Below are 12,896 nucleotides of genomic sequence, written 5' to 3' on the forward strand. Positions count from 1 at the left end.
CATAGGCATTTATATTGGAAGTGTTCTTTTAAAAAACCTAGTCTCTAAAACACGTCATTACCTCCCACATCTCATTTCCTCCCTACCAATCTTGGTTGAGGGCTTCTTATATACACTGTTGATGCAAACCACCCACTAACTGCGTAAGATACATATATTCTTGTGTTCAGCCTAAAAAATGTTCAGGGTAGTTTACAATGCCTTATACAATTAATACAATATGGGTGATTGGGTAGCTAAGCTGGATGAACACAATTACTCAGCAAGAGTATATAATGTACAAAGGATGTGAAATGGAGGGGCAGGGCTTAGCTAGTTTGAGACATGTACAAATGTCACTTAAGTACAGAGCTTAAGACACATCTCTCTGCTGACTAACTGCCAGTTTCATTTGTCTGTTTTCAATATGACCCTTTGGGTGTCCCTTTCAACTGCTCTTTTCTGATTCTGTGAATACAAAATGACACTTCATTCTTCTTGTGAAGTCTAGCTATCAAACAGCAACTGAGTTAGAAGACCACCTCCTCTTTCAAGCTGGGTATGAATGTTGTTGAAAAACACTCCCTGAGCCAGATCTGCTCTATAAATAAATCAGGATGTTTTCATAGAATCATAGAGTTGGAATAGACCACAAGGGCCATCGAGTCCAACCCCCTGCCAAGCAGGAAACACCATCAGAGCACTCCTGACATATGGTTGTCAAGCCTCTGCTTAAAGACCCCCAAAGAGGGAGACTCCACCACACTCCTTGGCAGCAAATTCCACTGTTGAACAGCTCTTACTGTCAGGAAGTTCTTCCTAATGTTTAGGTGGAATCTTCTTTCTTGTAGTTTGGATCCATTGCTCCGTGTCCGCTTCTCTGGAGCAGCAGAAAACAACCTTTCTCCCTCCTCTATATGACATCCTTTTATATATTTGAACATGGCTATCATATCACCCCTTAACCTCCTCTTCTCCAGGCTAAATATGCCCAGCTCCCTTAGCCGTTCCTCATAAGGCATCGTTTCCAGGCCTTTGACCATTTTGGTTGCCCTCCTCTGGACACGTTCCAGTTTGTCAGTGTCCTTCTTGAACTGTGGTGCCCAGAACTGGACACAGTACTCCAGGTGAGGTCTGACCAGAGCAGAATACAGTGGCACTATTACTTCCCTTGATCTAGATGCTATACTCCTATTGATGCAGCCCAGAATTGCATTGGCCTTTTTAGCTGCCGCGTCACACTGTTGGCTCATGTCAAGTTTGTGGTCAACCAAGACTCCTAGATCTTTTTCACATGTACTGCTCTCAAGCCAGGTGTCACCCATCTTGTATTTGTGCCTCTCATTTTTTTTGCCCAAGTGCAATACTTTACATTTCTCCCTGTTAAAGTTCATCTTGTTTGTTTTGGCCCAGTTCTCTAATCTGTCAAGGTCGTTTTGAAGTGTGATCCTGTCCTCTGGGGTGTTAGCCACCCAGTTTGGTGTCATCTGCAAATTTGATCAGGATGCCCTTGAGTCCATCATCCAAGTCGTTGATAAAGATGTTGAATAAGACTGGGCCCAAGATAGAACCCTGTGGCACCCCACTAGTCACTCTTCTCCAGAATGAAGAGGAACCCTTGATGAGCACCCTTTGGGTTCGGTCAGTCAGCCAGTTACAAATCCACAGAGTGGTAGCATAGTCAAGACCACATTTTACCAGCTTCTTTACAATAATATCATGGGGCACCTTGTCGAATGCCTTGCTGAAATCAAGGTAGGCTACATCCACTGTGTTCCCTTCATCTACCAGGCTTGTAATTCTGTCAAAAAACGAGATCAGGTTAGTCTGGCATGACTTATTTTTCAGAAATCCATGCTGACTATTGGTGATCACAGCATTCCTTTCACAGTCTGCTCACAGACTGTTTGCTTAATGATCTGCTCCAGAATCTTCCCTGGTATTGATGTCAGACTGACTGGGCGATAATTATTTGGGTCCTATGGGCCCACAGTGATGCCATGCCCCAGAGAGACGACTCCTGTGGCATAGTTTTAGCAGATGTAATGCAAAGGCAGGCCTGGCCACAAGCAGGGAACGTATAAACTGGGATTCATTTAATTATTATTTTATTTATTAAAATTGTCGGTTGCTTTATCTTGCCCAGGGCAACCCAAAGCAAGTTAAATCCAAGTAAGTAGACAACAAACCCCCACAGATTCCTTTAAACCAAGAGGAAAGAGAAATTCATTAAAAACATCCCCCCAGAGCATTCCGCAAACGTGGAGCTACCACAGAAAAGGCCTGTTGCCACCCTCTGGACCACTCCTAGAGGGGGCACATGAAGCCCATTCCCCGCTATGGTGCCCCTCAGTGGTTATAGCAGTAGACATCGTCAACTCCAATCCAGTACTGTGCAGCAGACAGGCTGCTCCTTCATCCTGGCTGATGATTGTGCTCACCTGCGCTCCTAGAAGGAATAACTGGGGATTGGGGTGGGCGTGTTTTGTGCACGTGTGAATGGGGCAATTACTTCCGTGTCTACCAGGAGGAGCGCAGAAGCAGCTCGCATTCTCGGTGGGAGGCGGAAGGCGCCCCTTCGCGGCCTCTTTTCCCTCACGCGAGGTGCTGCTTCTTCCACGAGGACAGCCTGGCGGGGCGGGGCGGAGACCCCTGGGCCGCCTGAGTTCCCGCGCGGGCGACAGCGCAATGACAAGCGAGTCAGCTGGGGCCTCGCCGTCCCGCACATGCGCGGTGCCATCGCCGGCCCAGCCGCCCGCCGGCCCAGCCAATCTCCTTCCCCCGCTGGAAACGCGCCACGAGCGCGTCGCCCACCCCAGACGCCGGTTCTGTGGGGCACCGGCCAATCAGCACCTTCCTCCGCCCGAGCCCGGACTCCTTACCTCGCGCGCTCATGCACGCTCGCCGCCCCCCTCGCCACTCTCGGCCAATGAGGACAGAGGCTTTCCCTCCAGCCGGCCAATAGGACCCGGCGGCGCCGCTCTCCGCCCTTTCTCCTCCCTAATCTGGACCAATCGCGAGGCAGCGCGCGCCGCTCGGAGCCCCGGGTAAGCTTCTTCGGTAGCGGCCGCCGCAGAAACTCCCGGCTCCAGCTGTGGCTGCCGCTGCCGGGAAAGCCGCCGCTGGCTCCTGCGGGGAGAGAGGCGAGAGGGCCCCGAGGAAGCGCGTTGCCAAGGGGACCGAGGCCTCTGCTTGCGTTGTCAAGGAGACGGGGGTTCTAGAGCCCGCCCCCTGTCAGGAGCCAGGCCAGATTCCGGAGTCCCAGAGCCACACCTGCGGGCGCAGCTGCGGCTGCCAGAGGATCGCGGGCGGACCAGGTGGTCGTCTCCTTGCAGGGGTCTTCCGGAGCGTCCTTGCACTAGTGCCAGCGGAAAAGGGGTTTCCAGGCACCCAAAGGCAACTTGCACCTTCCAGGGCGAGGGGAATAGATCTGCGTCCATTCAGGGTTCTGGGCCCCTTTGTCTTGAGATAATTGCACGTCTGAAGTGGCGCTCGTGGCCAAGAAGCGGGCATACGAGTGGTTTGGTCACGGGGCGGAGAAAGGCTTTGCTTTCCTGTGCAATAAGGCCCATCAAGGTAGCAGTTAAGGTGTGTTTTCCTGGCAAAACACCCCCAAATCTGTGCTCCACAGTTTAACTTGTCGCTGCAGAGCTTGTGTCCTGTGGTACCCGGTCCATCCTTCGCGTTGGCTGCCCCCCGTTTTGCACTTCTGACTTTTTTCTTTGCACTCAATGCTGCTATGTTTCCAGTCTGCACACTGAAGAACTTGCCGCCCTTTCAGAAGCTCCCTGCTCATCCTAGCTGAAGGTGGATTGTGTGGAGTGGATGCAACCGCTAAGCCCTGCTGCCACCTCCGCTGCCTGATTCACGTTCCCACCTATCAGAAGCATCTTCTTCCTCCTGGGTGAAGCCAAGAGCCCTGTCCTTCGCCCCTTCTGTGCTTGAAGGAGACACCTGGAGCAAGCCATGCTCTCTGAGGCCCTCCCCTGCTTCCAGTTACTCCGGATGGGCCCGGCTTCGCCTGGGGATTCGCCCAACCGGGATCTCTACACCTTCCGACCTGCTAGACCCAGCTGCACTTACCGGCTGGGCCGCCGAGCTGAGGTCTGCGATGTCGTCCTGGTGTCGGAGGAGAACCCAGCCTTGGTGTCGCGGATCCATGCAGAGATCCATGCCGAGAGGGATTCTGACAGCACCGCCGGGGAGTGGCGAGTTGGCCTGGTGGACTACAGCACCCATGGTGAGTCCTTGGAACTGTTCGTGCCACTAAGGGTGGGGTTGCATTCAGACCTAACCATTGTAAAGATATTTGCTTTATATTCTGCTCCTGATCCTCAGTGTGGTAAAACAGGTGGAACTAGACATGTTGACCAAAGCTTCAATTTGCATAAATGTATCCTCAAGAGAGGGATGTGGGTTGCGCTGTGTGTTAAACCACAGAGCCTAGAGCTTGCCGATCAGAAGGTCAGCGGTTTGAATCCCCGCAACGGAGTGAGCTGCCGTTGCTCGGTCCCTGCTCCTGCCCACCTAACAGCATGTCAAAGTGCAAGTAGATAAATAGGTACCGTTCCGGCGGGAAGGTAAACAGCGTTTACGTGCACTGCTCTGGTTCGCCAGAAGCGGCTTAGTCATGCTGGCAACATGACCCGGAAGCTGTACGCCGGCTCCCTCAGCCAATAAAGCGAGATGAGCGCCACAACCCCAGAGTCAGTCATGACTGGACCTAATAGTCAGGGGTCCCTTTACCTTTACCTTATCCACAAGAGGTGTGTGTGTGTGTGTGTGTGTGTGTGTGTGTGTGTAAGAGAGAGACAGACAGACATAACAGCAGATACAAATGGCCATGAATTGTAGTCTGTCATTCCTGTGGGGAACTATAATGCTCTTTTGTCCCCACATTTTTCTGTTTCCACCCATGTGTGTGTGGTTGGCACGTGCCTGTCTTGAGAGACAATGGCACGCATCTCCAGGGGTGAAGTCAAACTGCTGCATTTGCAGCACCAAAATGACCTCCCCAGGATGCAAGCCTGGGCAGCGTGTATGGAGGTCTTGGGCTGCCCAAACTACAAGACCCCTTTCACACCTCACTGATGGAATGCAGAGCAATACCTTTGGCCCCAGCTTGGCTGCAGGAGTTGCCGGAAGGAGGTGTACAAGGCGCCATCCAACTGCCTTCGGACCTCCATTCTGGTTTTGTGTAGGGTTTACTCCTTAAAGGCCTTTTCTTCTCCCTATGACCTCCCGCAAGGCAGCAGAGGTTTAGGATCAGAGCTTTCCTTCTCCTAGATGAACCCCCTTTCCGGCTTGCCGAACCCCATCCGCCTCTCACTCTACAGCCTTCTTGAATGTTGGACTATTGGTCTCGTCCACTTAATGTGATGGAACCTGTCTTTGCACGCAGAGGAAGTCCCTAACTCACCGAGGGTTTGAGACCCATCGGCTACCTTCACCTGGAGCTTGTTCAGTTCGACCAACAAACAGATTGGACTCTGCAGACTTAATGGGTGGGCTCACATGGGACAAGGCAGCAGAGTCAGCCTCCATGCCAAAGCTTCCCCCTCAAACACACCTTTCTTTTGTCCCGCAGAAGCGAGAGGGTGCCATCCATGCCTATGGGGAAAAGTTAATGACTGTATTTGGGGGTGGGGGTGTGGTGTTGCACTTCCTGGCCTCACTGCCAGGAGCCCCACAGAAGGCTATGAAGTGTCCTGCGCTTAGCATGGAGTCCTGGGCCGAAGAAGAGTTTGGATTTGATATCCCGCTTTATCACTACCTGAAGGAGTCTCAAAGCGGCTCACAATCTCCTTTCCCTTCCTCCCCCACAACAAACACTCTGTGAGGTGAGTGGGGCTGACAGACTTCAGAGAGGTGTGACTAGCCCAAGGTCACCCAGCAGCTGCATGTGGAGGAGCGGAGATGCGAACCCGGTTCCCCAGATTACGAGACTACCGCTCTTAACCACTACACCACACTGGCTGCCTTCAAAACCTCCACAAACACACCTATAGGCATTGCACTGGTTGATATATAGAAAGTGAGCTTCCTCTCTTGCCCCATTATCCCTTCAGGTACTTACGTCAATGCCGTCCGAGTACCCCATGGCCAGCGAGTGGACCTGAACGACGGAGACCTTCTGACCTTTGGCCACCCCAGCCCAGTCCCTGAGGGCTGTGCCCTGCCACTCCCGCACGGCAACTCCGAGTTCTACTTCCTCTTCCAGAAAGTCCACGTCCGGCCGCAGGACTTCGCTGCTATCACGGAGCCCAAAGCCCCCTGGGCCGCCTCCTGCGGCTTCCGGCCAGTGCTGCCCTCCGGCAACCACCGCATCCGCCCTCTGTCCCGCCACTCGCCCACCGCCCTCTCCTGCCGCTCCAAAGCCACCCTCATCCTCAGCTCCATCGGCAGCCTCAGCAAGCTCAAGCCGCAACCGTTCACCTTCTCCCTGGGCCGCGGTCGGTGCACAGAACCCCCCGCTCAGCCGAAAACCTCTCGGAACCGGCGCAAGTCGGCTCACACGCTGCTGCCTGAGCTGGAGGATGAGATCACGCGGCTGGAGGAGGAGCAGCCCACCCCGGGCAAGGAGCAGCGGCTGGGCGGTTATGCTCATTGCCATAGCGCCTTGCGGCTTCAGCAGAGAGTGCCGGAGGAGAGCCAGAATTTGCAGGAAGACGAAGGTCCTCCGAAGCTCCACGTCACACCCAGCGGGTGAGTCCCTTTTCGAGTCCGCGTTATGGTCGGTACAGCTCGCGCCAGGGGGCGCCGTCATGATTTTCAAGTTTCTGGTTTAACAGAAAGATTTCCATAGCGTTGATGAGTTAAGCTGGAGTGTTTCTCAAGGTTGGGTCCCTGTCTGTTGTGGGACTAACTCCCATCATCCAGTGGTCAGGGATGATGGGAGTTGTAGTCCAGCAACAGCTTGGGGACCCACGCTTGAGAAACAGTGAGCTAAGAACTTCCCTTCTCTCTATCTCTCTTTTCCTTCCTTCCTTCCTTCCTTGAAGTATATCAAGTATATATATCAAAGTGAAAGGTACCTTCTCTGCCTCGAGTTCAGGGGGCGAACTGGATCCTCCCTTATTTCCCCACTAGCATGTGCCAAGTTTCAAAGTTAGTTAGAGCCACCTGTCTGTCAATCACCTGTTATAATGACATCAGGCAACACTTTCTCCTTTGCCCATGCAGTTCCACTGCTGCTGTAGCCACTGCAGCCAGTTTCTAACTCAGCACCTTCTTATAATATACTTTACTGGACAGCTGAACAGTTAAAGAAATTCTCAGCGATTGGAATAGTGAACTGGAGGCCATACAGTGGTACCTCTGATTACGTACTTAATTCGTTCCAGAGGTCCGTTCTTAACCTGAAACCGTTCTTAACCTGAGGTACCACTTTAACTAATGGGGCCTTGCACTGCTGGTGTGCAATTACTGTTCTCATCCTGAGGTAAAGTTCTGAGGTACCACTTTAGCTAATGGGGCCTCCAGCTGCTGCCATGCGATTTCTGTTCTCATCCTGAGGTAAAGTTTTTAACCCGAGGTACTACTTCTAGGTTAGCGGAGTCTGTAACCCGAAGTGTTTGTAACCTGAGGTACCACTGTATTCTGTAGAAGTCCAATTGCGCGCCTGGTAAATTCTCACCCCCCTGCTGCAGCCCAACAATTGACACACAGGGACAGGGAACCTGTGGCCCTCCAGTTGTTGCAAACCCAAACTCCCATCATCCCTGACTGGGGCCGATGGGAGTTGGAGTCCAACAAATTCCGGAGTTCCTTAGCTCTGCTTTAGTGGCTCTGGACAGGCATGTAAAGCGGGGCGAAGTAACAGGTTAAAACTTGCTAGTTGTACATCCGGTCAGGGCAGTGTAACGAGTCCTTGTGCAGACATATTTGGCAACTCACTTTTTCATCTGCCAAAGAGGCCCTGGGGCTTTCTGGAACAGCCAGATTATGCGGCTCACGGGCTTTAGATGGGCAGGAAGAGGCTGGGAATAGCAGCTTTCTCTGGGTTTGCTGGAGAGGGCAGCTTAGAAATGAACCACATGACTATAAACTTGCTCCTGAAGGCCTATTAATGCCTTTCTATCCCCACGCTGGAAGTGGTTTACAAGGAAGGCACCACTTGGATAACTCAGGTGGTGGAGCATGTGACTCTTAATCTCAGGGCTGTGCGTTCAAGCACTATGTTGACTGGGAGATTCCTGCATTGCAGGGGGTTGGACTAAATGACCCTCGTGGTCCCTTCCAACTCTACAGTTCTAAGATTCTGTCCCCTCCCCCCATACTAATCCAGAATCTGTAGGCATGGTGTCCTGCAGAACATACGGCAATAAAAAGGTCATTTTAAATAAACCTTTTATGTATCTGCAGCTTGTTCTGTCGGCATTGGGCTTTTTCTCTTCTCATCGTTTTCTCTTAACTTTGCTTCTCATCCACTAAACGCTCATTTTAATATCTGCTTGTAAGCCACCAATGGAAAGGCGTTGGCCTTTGGCTTTTCTGCGGGTGGCGCTGTGGGTTAACCACAGAGCCTAGGGCTTGCCGATCAGAAGGTCGGCGGTTCGAATCCCCGCGATGGGGTGAGCTCCCAGCTCCTGCCAACCTAGCAGTTCAAAAGCATGTCAAAGTGCAAGCAGATAAATAGGTACCGCTCCGGTGGGAAGGTAAACGGCGTTTCCGTGCGCTGCTCTGGTTCGCCAGAAGCAGCTTAGTTATGCTGGCCACATGACCCGGAAGCTGTACGCCGGCTCCCTTGGCCAATAAAGCAAGATGAGCGCCGCAACCCCAGAGTCGGCCACGACTGGACCTAATGGCCAGGGGTCCCTTTACCTTTACCTAACAACATAGGAAGCTGTTTTGGACCAAGTCAGACTATTATTAGCCCACCCAGCTCATTATTCTACACTGACTGGCGCAGGCCTCCCAGATTTTTGGCCTGGAGTCTTTTCGCAGCTGTACCCAAAGAGGCCAGGGATTGATCCTGGTAACTTCTGCGCACAGTGCAGATGGTCCGCCGTCCGCACTCTGGAAATGTTGCTGCAGTGCTGATGGGGGTGGGGAATACAGGTGCCAGTTTTCGGATTTATACCTCCCTGTTCCTTTGCAGGAAACGTCGCGGCCGGCCCCGGAAGAACCCCCTGGGGAGCACTTGCCAAGTCTTCTCCCAGACTCTGTCCACGTCAGAGCCGTGCGCTGCCCCGAGGTGCCATCTTCCTCAGGACGAGATGGTGGAGTGGGTCCAGTGCGACGGCTGCGACGCCTGGTTCCACGTGGCTTGCGTGGGCTGCAGCTACAGCGCCGTGAAGGAGGCTGAGTTCTGCTGCTCCGCCTGCCGCTCGTAACGAGGGTGGCCGCGGCCGGAGAGGCGCCCTCGCCCCTGCCCCCAAATGGGTAATATTGGTGGACTCCAGCAGGACACGCAAGGACTTTTTCCCATCTTTAAAGTGGGTTGGTAAAAAATTGCACAAGGAGCGTGTTTTCAGGGACAAGCGAAAGAACATGGCAGTCTCACTCAGAGGAGGCTGTGAGAAAACATACCAGACTTTAGCTTCCTTGTGTCAAGGAGTCAAGCCCATCTCCGAAAACCAAGAGGCCACATTGCACTGGGGAAGACATGGATATTATTACATGGGGAAGTTTCTGGCTAACTCCAGTGCTAGAAGCTGCGGAGGGACGGGACCTCTGGATGTTGCGAGACTTTGGCTTCCATCTTCCCCGGCCACGGACCCTTCTGGCTGGGGGCTGATGGGAGCTGGAAACACCAGGAGGGTCACCGGTTCTCCTCCCCTGATTTGTGCTGCCCAAGGCCTTCAACTGAAAGGGGCAAGCGATTGCTTGAGAGGGACAATCGGGGCAGATGCACAACGCCACCGTTTACCTTCCGAGGTCTTCATCCTCTAAACTTACAGGGAAGAACCTGCCGCACTCGGAAGAAACCGCTTACGAACACCTAGCATGCCAGTTTTCCCGTTGCACAGCGGTGTGTGCAGAACGGCCACCCTCGCAGCAATAGCCCTGCAGCCTGGGAAACCGCCCACCTTTTACAGGGCCGACCTTGGGAAAATATGCAGAGACCCCAGAAGAAGTGAGTTTCTGAGGGTGCAGTAGAGCGGCTGCCTCACCTCAGTCCTCCGGGAAGTTGCCAGTTTATTGGGTTCGCATGAAGTAGCGAGACATTGGAACAGCTGCCGAAGAGCAATGCCTGCTGTTAACTTAGCTGGGAAGAGAGTCCCGCCCTCTCAAAGCTTTTTACAAAGAGACAAGTAGGGGGTCAAGTGTTTTGATGAACTAGGTGGGAATCTTAGGATGCTATATTCCAGAGTAGCAGCTATAGTTAGGCCTTAACTGGAGGTGATGGGGCAGTCAGAGTGGCAGTCGCCCATCTGCCCTGTTCACTTATGAAGTGCATGTGTCGAGTTTGGCACCCAAAGGAGTGTGCAAGTGAGAGGGACTTGCACCTCCCGCCATTTTACCTCAAATCTGCTTTTGCATTTTCGTCCTCCTTTGCACCAACACTGGGCTAGAAGGTCACAACTCTTCTTGCAAATGTGCTCTTTTCATGTAAAGGGAAAAACAAACAAACCCAGCCTTTCCCCCTTTAGACATAAACATGACAGATGCGCAATCACTGTAGCTATCCTTGACGCATCTAACTTGGCACTTATGTAGTTTTGCAGTGAAAGCAAGAGTCTTATGGCACCTTAAAGACTAATGACAAGATTTATGGTGGCGGCAGCACCTTTAACAGGCCAGGTCCCATTTCATCAGCTGCACAAACACTAAACCATGGTTTAGCAAGCAATAGTTATTAAACCATGGTTCAGTATTATATGTGTGAACCAGCAGTTTATGGTTTGGTCCGAAGTCCTAGTTTGTTGCTGGCTTACAAACCATGGCTTGCTTTAACTACGGTGTAGGACCTTTCATGAGCGCAGCAGATGCTCGCCAAATTACAAAGGAATGAGGTAATAGCAGCAGGGAGACAAAACAAACTGGAGAAACAAGCAATGTTTGTTAAACAAACCACAGTTTAGTGTTACGTGAGAACTCAGCCACTGTATGCATACACACGAACATGGTGCGCATGTATAATGTTTGACAAATAGCAGGACCAAAAGCTTTGAGGCACAAAGAGCGAGCGGTGGCTCTGTGTCACTCCGATAAGCAGCCCACATATAGTCACAGCAAGAACAGTGTGACTCATACTGCAGTCCCTGAACTATTATTTTTCTAACAGAGCATCTCTAGTCCGGAGCAGCTTACGCCTCAATAAATTTTTTAGGCATTGTGGGTTTTCCTAAGGGACGAGACTGAGCAGATGTTTTTATACAATTCAATAATATTCGGTCATTCCAGTTTCTAGTGTAGGGACAGAATCCGGTGATTCACCTGCAAGCAACAGAGGCACAAGCGTTTGCACACTTGCATAGGCACACACAAATAATGCATGCAGAAGTGTTATGTGCCTGAACTTCCCTTTAACGGGCAGCAAAAAGCCGGAGCTGTAGCAAAGCTCTTGGTTTCCCCAAGCACCACTGAAAATGGTGAAAGCCCAACATCCAGTCCCCAAGGGACGATGCCCAGGAAACCACAGCCCAGCTTGTGCCCTTTGGGAAGGTGTGGGCTCCATCTCTTTAGAGCCATTACTCCACGTTCTGAACTAGAAGCAAGCCCCCTTCTTTAGCAAGCCAAGGATGCAATGGGGCACAGCATTGTGCCAGAAGCAGAGCAATGAGATTCAGGGAAGTTGCAAAGGCTCTGTAAAAACAGGGGTGGTGCCCCTTCTTCAACTATTGCATCATGTTGCTAGTCAGCCACAGAGACCGCACACTTGCTTCTGCCACTGCTAGTGGGACCAAAGGCTAGCAATGTACCTGCCAAGGAATCTGCCTTCTGAAACGCTGAATCAGAAATAAGCTAACGCAGTGAACTTTCTGCAACATAACCAAAGACTCCTGTAGTTTTTTAGGGAGGGGGGTTTATTCCTGCAAGTGTGTTTTGCCAGTTTGCTTTATTCACAGTAGATGGAAGGACTTGTCCTTTTCCTTCGCTAGGGCACCCCTCCTTTTTTGAACCAGGCGTGATCACAGTAATTGAAATAAACCCAAACTGCAAAAGTTGGTGTCTCCCATTTTATAACAGTTGATGTTTACACTGGGGGATTTCTAGCTAATAAATGTATTTCTGTAAGGCCACCCTCTTCCTGTTCAGATGAGAAAATTAGATGGCAGGTCGTGTAGGAAGAAAAGTCAGAGAATGCAATAGGGGTACAAGGATGACTAAACTGGTTTGTGTACCAACCTGGTTTAGAAAATGAGACACACAATATGATTGGCAATATTTTTTTTAATAGGGGTCTGTTATGAGAAATGGCATGCATACAGTTCAGAGTGCCAAGAGTACATTACAAAACTTAAAAATAAATGATCCGTAATAATTTGGCCTCTTTTAAGAACACCACTACAACAACAACCGTGCTTCTCCCATACTAGAGGCAATAGTAAATACTGAATAGCAAATAAATGGGAAAGGAAGTGAAGAGGAAATCAAATGCCTCTCACTGTTTTCTCTTTTAAAGGAATTGTTTCAGACGTTTGCTGCAATTTGTGAACAAGGCAAGGTATTTCTAAAAAAGGGACAAATGCCCTTGGGGGGAAAGGCACTGATTTTTTTTAATTATTATTATGCACCAACCGTTCTAGAGCAATGTAGACATTCTAGAGTGGTTTTTCCAACCTTGGGCCTGCACAAGATGTTGGAGCGCAACCGCCGTCATGAACAATAGTCAGGGATGGTGGGAGTGCCCCAGGGTTGGGGAAAACTCTGCTAGAGCACCAAAAGGACTATCCTAAATTTTCAGGAAAAGATATGCATTCATGTATCCCAATCTCTTCCAATCAGTCTCTCTCACACACAAATTTCTA

The 12,896-nt window shown here is 51.1% G+C and overlaps 1 protein-coding gene across 2 annotated transcripts; it reads left to right on the forward strand.

The window, feature by feature from the left end:
* Positions 1 to 2,979: 2,979 nt before the first annotated feature.
* On the forward strand, positions 2,980 to 12,089 carry TCF19 (transcription factor 19). 2 transcript variants are annotated; one of them, XR_008329144.1, is made up of 4 exons: positions 2,980 to 4,219; positions 6,048 to 6,684; positions 9,080 to 11,334; positions 11,369 to 12,089. XR_008329144.1 is itself a non-coding variant. In XM_053378664.1 (3 exons), the coding sequence occupies exons 1-3, from the start codon at positions 3,946 to 3,948 to the stop codon at positions 9,312 to 9,314; spliced, it is 1,146 nt and encodes a 381-aa protein (XP_053234639.1). In that variant the 5' UTR covers positions 2,980 to 3,945; the 3' UTR covers positions 9,315 to 12,089. The 2 variants fall into 2 exon arrangements, 1 of the variants encoding a protein (XP_053234639.1); XM_053378664.1 differs by having other exon boundaries at positions 9,080 to 12,089.
* The last annotated feature ends 807 nt before the right edge of the window (positions 12,090 to 12,896 follow it).

This window comes from Podarcis raffonei, chromosome 2 (assembly GCF_027172205.1).
Source record: "Podarcis raffonei isolate rPodRaf1 chromosome 2, rPodRaf1.pri, whole genome shotgun sequence".
Lineage (NCBI taxonomy): Eukaryota > Metazoa > Chordata > Lepidosauria > Squamata > Lacertidae > Podarcis > Podarcis raffonei.